Source organism: Stigmatopora nigra, chromosome 8 (assembly GCF_051989575.1).
Source record: "Stigmatopora nigra isolate UIUO_SnigA chromosome 8, RoL_Snig_1.1, whole genome shotgun sequence".
NCBI classification, from domain to species: Eukaryota; Metazoa; Chordata; class Actinopteri; order Syngnathiformes; family Syngnathidae; genus Stigmatopora; species Stigmatopora nigra.
This window is the reverse complement of record NC_135515.1, coordinates 11,325,001-11,341,501: the sequence shown is the minus strand read 5'-3', so window position 1 is coordinate 11,341,501 and position 16,501 is coordinate 11,325,001. Positions and strand designations below refer to the sequence as shown.

Here is a 16,501-nt window from a genome sequence, read left to right as displayed (position 1 = left end):
AAACATAACCAATGCATTTGTTTTTATTCATTCAAATTGTATTTTTTTGGTAACATTTTATTCATTTCTAATTTTATTTTGTTAGAGATTAGCGTATAGGCGTTGGGGACGTTGGTTCAAATCCAGGTGGTCCACCTGTGGAGTTTGCGTGTTCTCCCTGGGCCTGCGTGGGTTTTTTTCTGGGTACTCAAGTTTCCTCCAACATTTTGATGGACACTCTAAATTGCCCCTGGGTATGAGAGTGAATTGTTGTCCGTCTCCTCGTGCCCTGCGATTGGCTGGCCACTTATTTAGGGTGTCTGGAGTCTGCTGGGATAGGCTCCGGCACCCCCGCGACCCTAATGAAGATAAAGCAGTTCAGAAAATAAGATGAGATGTTTACTTCCCTCTTTGTTTATGTTATGATTCCACGGTAATCAAACATGTTTTAAATTGTGATTGACTGGTTATTTGGTGACCCTTAAAAATATATGCCGAAAGTCTCAACTGGTCAGCACTACTTAGTCATATTTTTTTCATTACAAGTTGAAAGCCTTTCAAGTCCCTGGTACTGTTGTTGCCGTGTACAATAACATTTTGATGTTCTTCCGTTATCCGTGGATGGATCACAATAGAATTCAGTGCAGATATTTTACAAATGACATCAATCTTTGAGCCTGTTTTCTTTGTTTTTTTTTTAATTTAACCAAGGCTAATTAATTAATTGATTAATTGAGGAATACATTTTGGAGTTAACCAGCAGTGGGCACACGCGCACTTTGTCAAAGACTTCAGTCTGTAGTAGCACACTTGTGTGTTTTTGGAGGTTGAAGTCCTTTCTAGTAGTACTAGTTGTTCCTTTTCTTGTCGGCACAAACATTGAAGTCCTACTTCCCTGTTATTATTTAACCGAACGTCTTAAAACGTTGTAGCTTAATGACAGCCAATATGCATAAATGCTGCTTGGCCTTATTTAAAAAAAAAAGAAAAATCAGAATGATTAATCATTTGTGGACTTGTTGCTGTAGATTACATGTTTGCCAGTAGAGAGCATTCATACTCTTTGTTACAGACTTCAGCCTGACACTGACACATCCAGGTTTTGTAAGTGCATTCTTCAGTTATTAACTACATTTACAGAGCATATTCTGTTTGCTCGATTCGACGTTAGCAAGAATTTACTGTGTTCTATCATGATGCCATCATATGAAAAATGATGCCTCATACCTGAAGCTAAAAGCAAGAAAAGAATTACAATAAATCAGAAATGTAATGATGTACTATGACAATCCAAAGTGAATTATATCTCTTGAATAAAATAATATATACATGATAAAAACACCCGCAGCATGATTCCAATTCAAGTAGACCACACTTAAGTGTAACCTTAATGTAATTATTAAATATTAAAGACAAAAGGTAAAAAAAATTAAAAACACCTTTGCTCCACAGTTCTTAAAATGCACATAACTTGGAAACTACAAACTAGCTCATCAGTATTTTAGTTTTAAAGTCTCCTTTGAAAAATAGTAATATCAGTGGGAATGCAAACGCAAACAACCCTATCATAAAGCCTTTGGGCGACTATTGTAAAATTTTCAAATGGAAAATTATCATTTTTGACAATAACTTGGATTGAAAAAGTAAGACTAACATGAGGAGAGATATGTTTCCTTTGGATGCGAGATCAGGGGTCTATAGAGGCTACATGATTTTAATTCTAGTTTAATTGTTTTTTTTTATTTTTTTGTACTTAACCACATTGTACTGGGCAGTCTGTATATAGGAACATTTGTACAGTAATCCCTCGAATATCACGGCTTCACTACATCAGATTTTTTTTCCCTGGGGAATTTTTTTTTGTAAATTAAAAAAAATCTGAAAATGCACGTCGAAACTCGCAAGCGGAAGCCACTCCCCTGTCCTCCACTTGCTACTAGGACTCGGCACTGTAGTAAAAAATAATAATAAACAATATATATTGTATTCTTTTTAGATAGGGGTTACCCTACTTAGCGGTTTTCGTTTATCGTGGCCATGTCTTGTCTACATTAACTGCAATAATTGAGGGATTACTGCTTTGCTGCTCCTATATTACAAAAAAACAATAGTTCTGGTTTCATGGTCTTATCTCCGCTTTAAAGCCTACTTGACTGCTCCAAGTTAGTATAGGCAGAACATGGTTCCAATTAATTTACTATAATTAAGTCTGTTGTTCTCATGAGGTGCTCAATTTAATTATAGGGCATTAAGCATCTGCTATGATTCAAACATCACAAACATCTCAAAAGGTTTCTTTTTATATGGGTTCATGGTCCAGTCTTATGAAAATTTTCTGGTATTGAATATTTAAAAAAATATTATTCACTTGTGATGGTACAAGTTTAGATGTATTGTAAATGTGGAATTCTTTCAGTTTTCCATTGGCAACTGATTATTAAGCATTGAGAAATCAGTTCTGGAACCACAAAAACAAACAAACAAACAAATGTGTCTGTGTGGTACATTAATGTTTTATTTAAATAATTTTACATGGTTTATATATTGAATATATAAAACACCAAATTAGGGACTTGATGGTGCTGTCTTCAAAACTAAAGGATTACTTACATATTCCATGTAGTACAGATATTTTGTCATGGAATTATTAAAAAAGTCACCCACCATGTTCAGTCAAAATAGCATGAAAGTAGAAGACTTTTTTTTTTTTTTTTACAAAACATGTGTCCGGCTCGTAATTCTAAAACATTGCTCTTGATTTTTAAAATGCTTCCCCCCAAAAGCAAAACTTGTAAAAACACAATTTCAACCTTCTTCTGGAAAACTGTTCTTTTTGAAACCTCCACCCAGCCCACACAATCTGCTTTTTATGTGATGCATAGACAATAAAATGGAGTCTGTGTTAGAAGGTCTTCAAACCTTACAGTATACTGTATAAATTAGTCACTCATGAAGTCAGTCCCTTTGACTAGAGAGTAAAGTTTCAGCAGACATACTTTCATATTAAGTGCGTTCTTTAGAAACATTGTAAGCTCTGCTGGAAAGACAATGCAATTTTAGTACATACTATATACTACTCACAACAGCAATGAGAGTTTTAATCTCCATCACCTTTTGTAGGTCCTAATTATTAAAGTGTTTTAGGAAAATGCTTTTACCCATTCTTTTCTCTGGCTTGTGCCCTGAAATTTGGTTGTCTTTAAAGTCTAAGGAATTCTTTGTGGGCAGGTTACAAGACTTGTCGTGATCATTTACACTCTTTACTTTCAAATTGTCCTTGTGTTGATTATCATCTCTCCATTGATCTTGCTGATTTAAAGATAGATCTAAAGAATGTTTTTTTATTTTTTGTTTCATTTTTGGAGGTGAAGTCAAAGTGAACAGTGGCTCAGGCTGGGGTGATAAAGAACTTAAGTGCGCATATGCCTCCTGATTCGGAGTCAAAGGAATTAACTCAGTGGTTTCCTCAGTTTTAATCTTAATAGGGAAATATTCTCCATCCTCAGAAATGTATTCATGGTCATCATCCTCTGTTTTGATGAAGTCTTTTTTGTTTTCCTCACTTACGTTATCCAAATATTCTGAGCACGGTTCGATGTTATAATTGTCGCCAGGTGTCTCTTGGTGCTTTTTCTCGTGGCTTCGCTTGGTGGCAAGGTACAGAAACCGTTGAGGACAAAAGGAACAGCGAAACCTTTTCTCTGCGGTGGGGCTTCGATTTGAATTGTCAAAGCAGGAGCCATTTTCCATACAACTGTTACAAACGTAATCATTGCCACTAGGTGCCTCTCCTGGGGGACCCTGTTTACCACAAGTGTGACAGAAATATGGATGAGAGCCTATAATGTGTGCTCTTAAACCTGTCTCGGTGATGAAAGAGCTGTCACAAATGTCACAGTTGTAAATTGTCCTTGGTTGAAGACTGCGTTTCAAATCTCCTCCAACACAGATACTGTCTCCTTTCTGCCAACTGTCCACACCAGTCTCACTAACAGCAGTCTCAGTTATAACTGAAACATTGTCTTCTTGTAACAAAGCTTTCCTGTGCTTAAATTTCAGTTTTTTTCTTTTCTTTTTAGCTTTGTAGGAATAGTAGGGTCGCCAAAGTTCGTCAGCCATATCACAATCGTTGGGATCCTCATATGTTTCCGATATTAAACCTGAAATGTCTGGCCTGAAGCGGTGCTTGTGGCTCTCCAACTCATCATCTGTATGGAGGTGACTTTGGGTCTCGTAGTCCCCCAGCTTTTTTGTCTTCTTTTTCCTTCTTGGGAAGAGCTTAGACCCCTTGATTCTGCGGCTCACAATAGCCTCATCACCTATTTTTACAGTTATCTGGCATAGTGGTGTCGAATCACCATCTGCAGATGGACCTGGGCAAACAGGTTTGGCAATATAGGTTTGTGTCATTGCCCCCGTTTTATCAATACTCAATTCCTCAGCATTTGACTGAAGCATTTCTTTAGTCATTCTTTCAACTCTTTTTGCTGATGCAGACAACTCACTGAGCTTTTCCACAGTATTTAGTGAGTTTAAGAATGACACATTTTGATGGATTTTATGCGAATTAAGCAGTTCAAAGGGGTTTCCTGTATTATCGACAGGGGAAGACTCTGGGTCAGACTGCAACGGTACCGTACAGTCAAAGTTAGTAAATGGAGAACCATGCGCATCATCTTTGGCTGATGCTCTTTTCTGGTAATTGTGAAGGAAATTTTGGTCACTATCTTTATCACAGGGCTTGTCAAAACTGATGCGGGGCATAACCGGAGCTACGGTGTTAGTTGTTGACATAAAAGTCAGTGGCAATGAACCCCCATCTGCACGGCCATTTACACTATTTCCTTCAATCGAAGGAAAGAGAGAATTACTGTCAAGTGACATTTTAAAGTCTGTTTCATCACCATCCGAATATGTCTGACTGTATGTTTTATATCGTCTTTTCCTAAATTTCATTGGCAGAAGCCTGTAAAGCTTGATTGGATAAACACTAGCTTTCAGACCACCATTGGCAGATTTTCGCTTAATGGCTAGAGAGGGATCAATCCCATGAAAAGACTTTTGATGGTTTTTTAAAATGTAATAGGTCATGAATGTTTCCAGGCAGAAAATGCACTGATAGCGGCGTTCGCCTGTATGCCAAATTTCATGCTTGGTACGGTATTCTGCTAATGCAAACACTTTATTACAGTAATGACAGGGATAAGCCCTATGCCAGGAATGTACATTTTCATGTCGTTTCAGACTGGAAAGGGTTATATAGACCCGTTTACAAACACTGCAGGGGTATCTTCTCTGACTGCCACCTGACCTTTTTTTATTTTCATCTTTAATGGCCGCTAATTGATCTTGAAGAGTAGGGTCAGTTAGGGGTCGGTGAAAAGGAGAAAATTGTGTTTTGACTTTCTCCTCACTCAACGCGCTACTTGAATCGAGGTCAACATCTTTGACATCGATGTCACTCGTATTTTCTTCAGCCTTTTCGCTCAAAGCTTTGGGACAAATTTTCTCATGATTGCGGAGACGTTTTTGATGTATAAATTTTTTCTCACAAAACCTGCAAAAGAATTGACCATGGGAATGCCTTTTATGTACCTTGGAGTGAATGGCAAGGAGAGATGCACTTCTAAATATCTCGGGACAGCGTTTACATCCATAGATTGAGAGACTGTCCTCTGCTGGAGATGGGGAAGTTGGAGGACTCTTGGCCAAAAGAATGTCTGCATTTTTTGGCTGGTCTTGTTCATTTTGTGGAAAGGGTCGAGGTGATGAAGCGTCTCCCTCAGCAATTAATGTAGTATTGCTTATTTCTGGCCGTGGTTTAATATGTGTCGGAAATGTACTTAAAGACAAAGCACCCCGAATCCTGTGACGCTTTTTGAGGGGGCCGGAGTTCCGGTTAGTAGTTTGCTTTGGCTGTAATGCTGCTGACTTATACACCTTCTTGCTGTTGCACTGACTTGTCTGGATTTCTTCTTTAGGGACTTGGTTTAAAGCATATGAATGGTCTAAGAAAGGATATGGGATTTCATTTATTTCATCAAGACAGGAAGATGTTGGACACCGTGCCAGAGGCTTGCCCTCATCTGGTGACTGCCTACCCTCTTCCAGTGGGGTGAATGGATTGTTTTCAGTACACACCTCATTGATAGAGAAGGCATTGGTGATTCTTGGTCCTCTAGTATCATCAATTTCAAGTCTACTAACCTCACCCTTGGTTTTTCTATGCACATCACCTGTAGTCCAATCAGAGGATTTAATAGAGTCCAGTTGATTTTTACTCCTGTCCTGTTTTTCTTTGCTTACAAGTTTCTCTAAAAATGGAATGCCAAGTCTTTTTCCAGCTGCTATTAGCGCCTTCTTGTCATCAAAACAAGACAATGTAACTTTTGAGGAGTAGATAAAGTTGAGGACGCAGGCAAAAACTTCAGAATTGAGGTCTATTAGCTCCAGCACACGGCTAGAACTCCATGTGTCATTTGTCAGAGCATTTTTGAAATAGCTACTGCAAGCTGCCAGGATGTTCTTGTGAGCACGGAACTTGACATCCTCCACCACAATAGTGACATCACAGAAAAGGCCTTGTGAGCGCTGCTCGTTGAGCTTGCTGAGGACGGTGTGAGGGTGATAACTATCCATCAGGTTCTAATTGAAGTGGAAAATTGCAGCCATCTACAACAGACAAACAAAAGAAAAACAAATATTTTAAGAGTAGTTGCAAATAAACTATTGACAAATAATGAACGAACAACAATTTAAAAACTTGAGCATAATCTAGCTCATGTCAAAGCACTAGATGGCTGTAATTTCCTGACAGATAAGCCACTGTGCCAAAAGGCCAATATCTTTTATGTAAAACAATACCCATTTTAAACTAAATCTTATCTCATTTTCTGAACCACCTTATCCTCACTGGGATTGTGAGGGGTGCAGGAGCCTATCCCAGCTGACTTCAGTCCAGAGGTGAGCAGACACCCTGAATTGGTGGCCAACCAATCGCAGGGCACAAGGAGACAATCATTCATGCTCACACTCATACCCAAGGGCAATTTAGAGTGTCCAATCAGCCTACCATGCTTGTCTTTGGAATGTGTGTGGAAACTGGAGTGCCCGGAGAAAAAGCATGCAAGCCCGGGGAGAAAATCCAAACTCCACACAGGTGGATTGGAACCCAGGTCTCCCACTGTGAGGCTGACTTGCTAACCAGTCAGCCGCTGGACCACCCAAAAAGGCCAATATCCTTATGTAAAACAATACACAATTTAAACTTTATCATAAATCACATTTAAACAAGTTTATTGATTTATTCTCATGTGATTCATGTCACTCTTTGTGTAGTGTTAATTTGTGTGGAAATGAAATCATTCAAAGTTTCCAGAAAAATGCAACCTAAAAGACAAAAACAAGTGCTCCTAAATTAGTTTTGACTATTCTGATTTTTAGAACAGATTGCTATATAGGATTTGTATGAAGACAAATTGAGTCATAGTTCATTCAGAGTAACTTTCAAAGAGGACACATTACAGCATTAAATTGTTAGTGTGGATTACCTATATCAGATACACTGATAACTCATACTGAACTATTTTACCATGTCTTTCTTGGACTGCCATCTTTTCGGCAAGTATCATCACCATTAATCACATTTAGTAATTTTCTTTGATATACCCAAAAAAATTAAAGAAACAGTTTATTGGGCCTGCCATGAAATCCATTAAACCAGGCTGATAATTTTCTGGTTGGTTAGTGGCTGAAAGCATCGTTACACACTTGTAGCTGTAACGCCATTCATGGAATTAACAACAGGTGCACTATGGTGGCAACAAAACCCTCAAAGCATGACCGGTTTTACATGTCTAGGTCATTTAAAGTTTTTCCCCCTTGATCTTTTTTTGGCAAGTTTTCTACTCGTGGGTTTTTTTTTGCCTGCCTGAGTAATTGTACTACTAGCATTATGGGGTGATTTCTTAACCATACAGAAGTTGCACAAGTAGTCCGATTTCTCTAGTCACTGACGTGTCTCCCAGCATAATCTCCAGAACATGGAGATTTTAGACTGGTAGTTATTCTTGGAGCGCTGGACAGGGCCGTAGAGTATCCTTAACTCATCAGCAGGACATTCACCTGTCTTCCACTTGCACATTTAGGCATGGATTTTGCCATGATTGAATTTCTTCACCTTCTCTAAGTGTGTAGAATCAACCTTTAAATTTAACATTCTTTGCGAGAAACGCCAACTTTTATCAAGCAGAGCAGAGGCCTGTTGAGAATGGTGCAATGCCAGGGGAGTCATTACACACTATTTCAAGAGCCACAGCAAATACATAGCTGGGAACAAATGTCCTCTTTTATACATAAATGTCTAATTTATCCCCTTGCACCATATTCCCAGCTTCATCCCAACATTAGGCAAAAATAACAGGTGGTGGATATTTCATGGACATACCGTGCAGCATTATTTTTCACACAAGCCCTTCTTGGCCAGTGCATACATAGAGGCAGCCGTTGGTAATGCAGAACCCAATAGAAGATGGCGGCAACCATAGTCGTGCAAGCAAAGAGAGGAAGTCTATTGTTTTCAGTGAGGTGGGCAAATGAAATCTTGGAGTAAAAACAGGTTTGATACTGTCTCAATGTATGGCGACAGAGGCTATTGATTGATACACAAGCAGCAGATGTGTCAGCATCGCAGCCGAAGGGGGAGGGGCTGAAGCTGAACCCACCATGGCACTCGGAGCCTCTGAGGAAGGAAACCGGGCTTTTATTTCCACAACTCAGGGCGAGAGGGGGTGTCACATGACACTTCATTACCATCTTTTCAAGATGGCTACGATCAACTTCAACCCACCTAACTACTGCAAAAAAGGACACTCCACGTGTTAAACATACAGACTAATCACCTAAACTCCCATGCTATACACAATGTTTTCAGAAAAAAATGATCAAAAATATAGAATTATAATGACCATGTTATTAGATTGAGCACGATTCTATTATTATTGTTGCCAAAAATTATTTGATGATAATTATTATTATCGTTTTATCGCCAAGGTCTAAACTCATGTTTCAAGTGGTACAATTACTAGCCAATCCTTTTTTCTGGTGAGTCAATATCAACAGATGTACAAGAAAAACAAAGAGTGGACAGAGCTACTGCCACTGGCTTGCACGTGACAGCGCCATCTTGGGGAAAAAAAACTTTGGACAACGTCGGCGGGCCAGATTAAAAAGCCTAACGGGCTAGCGGGCCGTAGTTTTCCCATATGTGCACTAGTTATTTGTTACTTTGTTAATAGATGGCGAATTAGAACAAATAAAAATGTTTTCCAACCCAATATCCTGTTTTTGGTGTTTTTTCAGAGTTGGAACGAACTAATTTGTTTTTAGTTAATTTCTATAGAAAACATTCATTTGAGGTACAATCAACATATGAGGTAAATCAACATATGAGCTCAGTCCCGGAACGCATTAAGCTCGTATTACGACGTACCACTGTAGTGCTGAGTCCAAGTTGCAAGAGTGGCTTCTGCTTACGAGTCTCAGGCCGGATTCAGTGGAAGCCACTCCTGCTACTTGGACTGAGCACTTAAGTAAAAACAATTAAATTACATTTAAAAAATGACTTTTTAAAATAATTATTAGCAGAAAAAAATTACAATTAAGTGAACTCGCGATAATCGAGGGATTATTGTATTGGCATGGAATATTTAAATTTTAACAGAAAATATAAATAGGAATGTTGATAGCTTGTCCTTGGAAGAGTGAAGGCCAACCACTCTCACTCAATGTTATATCTAACCACAGAAAAAAATATGCTTAGTGTGCTCAATGCTGCCAGGTGACGGAAAAACAAACTGGCCAAATGGGGAAACGCCTTTATTCTGGATCTACGACAGCAGCGAGATCTGAACGGTGGAAATAAGAGTTTTTTGCAATCACAGACCTATTTCTGTGCACACTATTTCCCTGGTATAATTCCACAGATATTATGAGTTGAGCACTGCTCGAGGCTGGCTCCCCCCTGACCTCTTTTCACCACTTCACTGGTTAAACATCATTCATCTTATTTAGTTTACTTCCAATGTTTGTTTTTTTCCAACCAATTATAATTACCCCTCTTATAATTACCCCCAAGCCAAAACCAAAATTAAGTAAATATTAATACTCAGTATGTGAAACACTACAATGCTTTTTTTTCAAAGGCTTTTATATTCAAGCAAACGACGGTCAACAAAAGTGGGAAGGCTTCTCAAAAGAATGAAAAGATGACTCATCTTGGAAATAAATAAACCAATTTAGGGATCCACAGAACTCTAGGCCTCAAGGTCAGTATTAATGACTCGTCAACGAGAAAAACAAAGGGGAAAACAATCTCAAGACCCTGTTGGGGTAGTGGAGTATTTAGAGGCGGCATGGCAATGATTGTAGGTCCAAATATTTTTTCTCCCTTTGTATGCCCAACTACTGAGTGGCGACCAGTTTAGGATATAGTCCGTCTTTCACCTTAGGTGAGCTGGCACATGCTTTCAACACCCTATGATCCTGATAAGGGTAAATGTTGGTGAAAATGAATGGAATGGAACTAAAACATCAAAATTTCAGGATAAAAATTGCCGTCCACATTAAAAAAGGAACACAAAAGGTTGGCTATGATTGGCTACAAAGCAGTTTGTGGTGAATTCCACCAATTGCTGGGATAGGGAACATTTGCAAAAATATCTCTTATGATCCTTTAGATGACATCCTTTTGGAATGGGTATAACCTCTCATATTTGACACAAATATTCCAATATTTGATTAAAAAAAATAACTTCATAATGATGATAATGTGACATTGTGCTATTAGACTTTAGCACCTATATAATGTGCTGTGGTTAATGTAATATTGGCAATGCAACAATAATTTCTGCTGTCTATCTGTAAATTCAGAAAGTAAACTTTCAGTTATCAGCTGGACCACTCTAGGTAGAGCTTGCCAACAGGATAATGACGGCAAATCCACCTAATACCTGCAATATACTGAATATAAAAACTGGTTTTAAAGTGGCAAAGTTAATTCTGAACTTTAATTCCAATGAAATAAAAGATGTACTGTTTCCTCCTGTTAAGAACACCAAATTTTCTCTAGTTATGGTCATCTACATGAAGAGTTGTTTGTCTCACTGTTGACTGCAATTGCCTGGTAACCAATTCAAGCTGTCCCCCACCTGCTTCCCATAGTAGGATGGGATAAGCTCCAGCACCCCCACAACCCTCATGAAGATACACTGTATTGGAAATGAACTAAATATGACCTTTACAGGCAACCCTCATTTAAAAAAAAATGCTCCCACAGTATAACTAAATTAACACAATTCTGTGAAGAACAGTGGGCCAAAAATCCCCCAGAGCTATGCAAAAGACTTGGTTGGGACAAACACTTTGTTTAATATATTTATTGAATTTAGTTTTCCTGGACTGTCGTCTTTTTATGCACATATAAGCCATACCCTTGATTCTGTCATTTTTTTGTCTGATAAATGCGGCTTATATGCGAGTAATTACAGATTCTGACGCAAAAAGGTCTAGGTTTATCCGATACTAAAAGTCTACTGTACTTGTGGCTGATAGGAGCAAATGTTGAAAGAAAAAATGACAAAATATTCATTCTTCAGACACATTCTGATGATTTTTCATGACAAGACAACAAATACGCTTCGTCAGTCGCTTACCCAGACATGCAGTATTTCTTCAATGAGCGGCCTTGGAAGTCCTTGTCGCGTTGTCGTGTTTGAGACCGCTTGACTTTTGTTCTGCCTTTACTCTGGATCAGGCGTTTACCATTTTGTCACATCAGTGATGCAGAACAGCCATCTGCAGGACATGCTGCTGGGAAGAATCCATGATTCTCACATTCCCGGGTATAAAACAGGATCCTTGTGAAAGCAGGAGACGGTCCTACATTATTGTTGTTGCATCACTGACCCACAAAGACGAGATTGAAACTGGGGGTGAGAAAAAAAAAAGAAACAACACTTCGATGCCATTCCAGCAGAAAAAAAAAGATGAGGCTACCACTCCACCCCATATTCAGGCCTTGTTACTTCTGCGGTATTCAGTAAGTGATCTGGCATACACATATTTGATTGTTTTATAATATATATGTATATTTTTGTCAGCCCTAGGGCAGCTGGAAAGACACTGTCCGGTGTTTAAAATATAATAATAAGACCAATACATTCCAGTTAAACTCTGTGTGGTCATGTCAGATTTAATCATACCACCCTAGCTAGCTAGCAGAACTTGACACTGAATGTGCGTGGCCTCTGCAGACATCCTCTACACTGTAAAATAACATATTCAGAATTTATTATACGTTTAACACGACATATTCGAGGCTATATAACAAGTACATATACTGATTTACTGATATTTAGTTATTTAGAATGCCAAGCATTTTTGGAACATCTGTTAAACTGTTTTTTAAGAGTACAACGTAGAAATAACCACTAAAATGTTGCATCAGCCTACCTCTGTCTTACGATACAGTCAGTCGCTTGCTTGTGATTTTTTCTGCGATGAATGTTTTTCCTTCTCCAATGGTGTGCCTGAAAATGTTGTAGTCTTTAGGCCTGAACAGAGCAGGGGAACAAAATGACAGCACTTGTTTTGCACACGATACCTACGTAATCCCCCGCCTCCTCTCACAATTTGATGGTCCTTTTCTTTGCAGGCTGACGCCCTCTGCTGTTTGTCTGGGAGAACATGTCGTGACTGCAATACCTATTGCATCCACCAGACATCGCCAGCCCTTTGTTTACTAACAAACGAACAGGAAGCAAGTGCGAAAATTGACCATTCACTTTTTTTCCCATTATATATGGTGTCAAATATTTAATACTTTGCATTTCGTCATTTGCGAGTGATGACATGATACAGTGTGATACATTGAGTTTCTTCTAAAGTTAAATGAATTCGTGTTCAAATGTTTAAGTGGACGAATTTCCTCATTACAATTAAATAATTGGAACTGCATGATAAGTTCATAAGGAGTTTTATTTTTTTGGACGTGATGGTAAAATCTAAAAACGAGATGTAAAATGTAGTCAGTGTAAAACACATGTGTAAACATTGTTTGAATGTAAAGCCGAAAAGTCACTTGTATATACAGCTATGTGTATACAATATAAATGAACCCTACAGAAGCTAATTGCATTCACCATAAAAAATAAAGCCCTGGTCGTTTGTCAAAATAATTTATATTTGGGGTTGTTGTTTTTTTATTTATTATTTTTCGAAATTTCAATTTTTGAGTATAAAATAATTTTGGGGGGTTGTTTTGGGAATATTTTTGTTCTTCCTAGTTTTGGGAAAAATATGTAATGAAACAATGAACAACCCCCCAAGAAAATAATTTGAAAAACGGCCAAGGCTTTTTATTTTTATGTTTTAAGGTGAATGCAATAAACTTCCGTAGAATGGGCCCAGATCTAACCACGTCGTAATGCGTTTAAAACTGGAAGCTAACGTCAGAATAATCTAGTCCCTACGCGGAGGAATCGGGCGGATGCATATCACAGTTGTTTGTCTCTCAGCTGATGTGAAAGTAGCAGCTCGGGCTAGAGAAGAAGCGAGAGAGAGAGGGAAAATAGAGGAGCTGGTGCACTGTCTGTTACAACTACAACACTGGAAGAAATAGGTAACAACATTAATATAAATGTATCGTTTTTCAGTGACACTTCGATCAACATTCTTAAAACCGTTCGAGAAATAGCCACAGTTGAAATCGATGCGTGGAAGTATTTTTTTCCTGTCTGGTTAAGGGCTCGAAACCCGTCTCTGCTTTCCTGTTTTTGTGTAAGTGTGTGTGTCTAAAAGGTATCAGAGGCCATTTCGTTTTGTGAGCTGACGTGAACGTGTCGGTGGCTACCATCTAGAAAACCCAAGCCGTACACTGAATTGAGTACGACTCGGTTGATCCCGAATGTACATGGTTTTATTGGTGCAGGGAGTCCGCAGTTAAGAAAATCACATTTCGTCTAGCGACATGGCATGCTAATATAAATTCGCTTCTGTCCCAGTGTTCGATGGTCCCCTTTTTTTGGTTTTTATTAACATTCAGCCACCACTCACGATTGTCTTGTCATTTTTTGTGTTGAGATCAGTATTTAATGTTGTTGGTACGATAACACAGGCGTGGTGAAGTAACTCCTAATGTATATCAAGCTACTGTTGTAAGTAAACAAATTGGAAACATTTACCTTCGTCTGTAGCTACGCTAGCATTAGCTTTTGAATAATGCTTGAACAATCGGTGCTGAAATTTTGTGTCACAGGATGGCAAATGAGACCTTTGTAAACATTGGGTATGTGGGATTCCAAACCAACAAGTCGCGTGTAGGGACAATTTATGTCGGCTTGTGTAACATTAAAGAAAAACGCAAGCTGGCGTCACTGAGAGTAGGACATTGGCCTTCTGGCAGCTCGAAAAACATTAGTGAGCATTAGCATGCTAACCTTAGTTAGCCACATTTGCCAGTTCTACATTCACCTCGACACTGGCGGAAGAGATGCTGGGTATACCTGGTAATTCGTTTCTTATCAATTGCAGCGTTTTATGTGGTCAAGTTTAATCATCACATACGACAGTACGTCATGGAAGCGAAACTTGCGATCGAGTCCTGTGACTGTTTGAGATGGGCAGTCACAGATTACTAAGAGGAATTGTCACGGTAGTTTTGTAGAACAATTTAGCTGCTTGGTGTCCCGTTTTGGTCGCTAGCCATGTGTGTCATTAATCGCTTTCGATGATATGACGCGAGAGCCGGATTGTTTAGCGATCGATTGTGCATATATCCTGTCGAAGGACTCTGTGTCGACAATTCGCGAAAATAACCCTTCGTGACACAAACGAGGTGGAAACGAGACAAAACAAAAACAAGAGAAGTGAGTTTAGTTGAGCTACTATATGAAAGCTTGACACACCGGTACGCCAACTCGTAACTACGCATTTCATCTACCTATTGCCTCCATTTGATGCTATATTTTAGCTAATTGCCGACTCTTGTGTGTGTTTACTAACAACACGTCCTAATAATAGTGCTATGCAAATGTGAACCAGATTTTTTAAAAACATGTATACAATATACAAACGGGACCAACTCCGTGGTAAATGCAATGTACTAGCTTCTCATGCTAGTCGGGGACCGTAGATAACTACGTCAGAAATTTAGACCTCCTTTCATCAGAGTTTTAACAATGACTCCGTAGTGTTTTATAGAGTCAAGCACCTTTAATGTTGACATTTAGCGAGCACGTTAGAACATAATGAGCAACGGAGAAGGTGAGCGTTCTTCATCCGAATGGATGAATAAACAAAGACGAGGATGCAGTGTCAGTGAGGGCCTAAAATGGCCCAGTCAGCTCACTATGGCGTATTTTTATCAGCATTTATTCCATTATTAATTTCTTTGAAAATCGTTTCTTTTTATGTGAAATTCAAATTATGCTTTTTAATATTTATTTTGTTACTGTTGATTGAAATGTATGCATTCAAACAATGCAATACTTGAATGCTATACTCTTCCATATAAGAGTTAATCCCATCAGGTTTTAGTCAGGCAGACAGGGTCCACTACACCCCCCCCCCCCCTCCTCAATTGTGTTTTTTTTAATACAATCCAGACAAGTTTGCTAATTTCTCCAATCAATGGTTCATCACTAAGTGAAGTGACTTGTGTGAAACTACTTGAGCTCAAATGTGACAGTACATAAACATGTTTTTCTTGCTAATATGCAACACACAATTTAATTTAAATTACTCTATGTAGCTCAAATAATTCTTCACTGGTTGCTATGTTAACCGACCAATTTTCTACTCCTAATTCGAATCCTCGTCAAATCACATTGATCCTACATTAGTAATATGTCAGTAACTCAAGTGTTGATTTTCTCTTAATTGCAGTGAATGGTAGTATCTAGAAAGGGTATGTCCCTTCAGGAGAGAGGTGCCAATGTCCAACCGGCCTAATTCCAATCCAGGGGGGTCACTGCGCCGTTCACAGAGGAACACTGCTGCGGCCCAGCCACAAGACCATACAGTTGCAGGAAGGTATGTTTCATTGTGAAGGAATTTTGACATTTTTGCTTATTTGCTCATAATATAATCATCTCATTTTCTGAACCGCTTTATCCTCATTAGGCTCGCGGGGGTGCTGGGGCCTATCCCAGCTCACTTTGGGCCATTGGCGGAGGGTGGGGGCACCACGCATTGGGGGCCAGCCGATCACAGGGCACAAGGAGACGTACAACCATGCACAATCACACTCATACCTAGGGGCAATTTAGTGTCCATTCAGCATGCCCTGCATGATTTTGAAATGTGGGAGGACACCGGAGTACCCGGAGGAAACCTACGCATGCCCGGGGAGAACACACAAACTCCACATAGGTGGACGTGACCTGGATTTGAACTGAGGACCCCAGAGCTGTGAGGCAGATGCGCTAACCACTCGCTCCACCGGTTCGTTCACAATATAATTCGC

The 16,501-nt window shown here is 39.1% G+C and overlaps 2 protein-coding genes across 7 annotated transcripts in view; one reads left to right on the top strand and one right to left on the bottom strand.

Moving 5' to 3' along the window:
- Positions 1-2,472: 2,472 nt before the first annotated feature.
- zbtb38 (zinc finger and BTB domain containing 38) lies at positions 2,473-14,353 on the bottom strand. 3 transcript variants are annotated; one of them, XM_077723515.1, is made up of 5 exons: positions 14,220-14,353; positions 12,641-12,778; positions 12,490-12,566; positions 11,691-11,963; positions 2,473-6,651 (listed from the first exon to the last, which is right to left on the bottom strand). In XM_077723515.1, the coding sequence occupies exon 5, from the start codon at positions 6,616-6,618 to the stop codon at positions 3,103-3,105; it is 3,516 nt and encodes a 1,171-aa protein (XP_077579641.1). In that variant the 5' UTR covers positions 6,619-6,651; positions 11,691-11,963; positions 12,490-12,566; positions 12,641-12,778; positions 14,220-14,353; the 3' UTR covers positions 2,473-3,102. The 3 variants fall into 3 exon arrangements, with proteins under 3 accessions (XP_077579641.1, XP_077579640.1, XP_077579642.1); XM_077723514.1 differs by having other exon boundaries at positions 12,645-12,778; XM_077723516.1 differs by lacking the exons at positions 12,641-12,778; positions 14,220-14,353 and having other exon boundaries at positions 11,691-11,894; positions 12,490-12,632.
- Positions 13,496-16,501, top strand: part of trip12 (thyroid hormone receptor interactor 12) — a 31,212-nt gene continuing 28,206 nt past the window's right edge. For 2 of the 4 annotated variants that reach the window (XM_077723513.1, XM_077723509.1), the window contains exons 1-2: positions 13,496-13,657; positions 15,922-16,068. In XM_077723513.1, coding sequence (XP_077579639.1) covers positions 15,971-16,068 — 98 coding nt within the window. In that variant the 5' untranslated portion in view covers positions 13,496-13,657; positions 15,922-15,970. Of the gene's footprint in view, positions 13,658-14,412; positions 14,544-14,751; positions 14,904-15,921; positions 16,069-16,501 lie in introns of those variants that run through there. The other 2 variants (XM_077723511.1, XM_077723512.1) reach the window with 2 other exon arrangements.

Excerpts from the sequence above, each read along its gene's own strand:
- zbtb38 (XM_077723515.1), bottom strand. The coding sequence starts at position 6,618 with ATGGATAGTTATCACCCTCACACCGTCCTCAGCAAGCTCAACGAGCAG.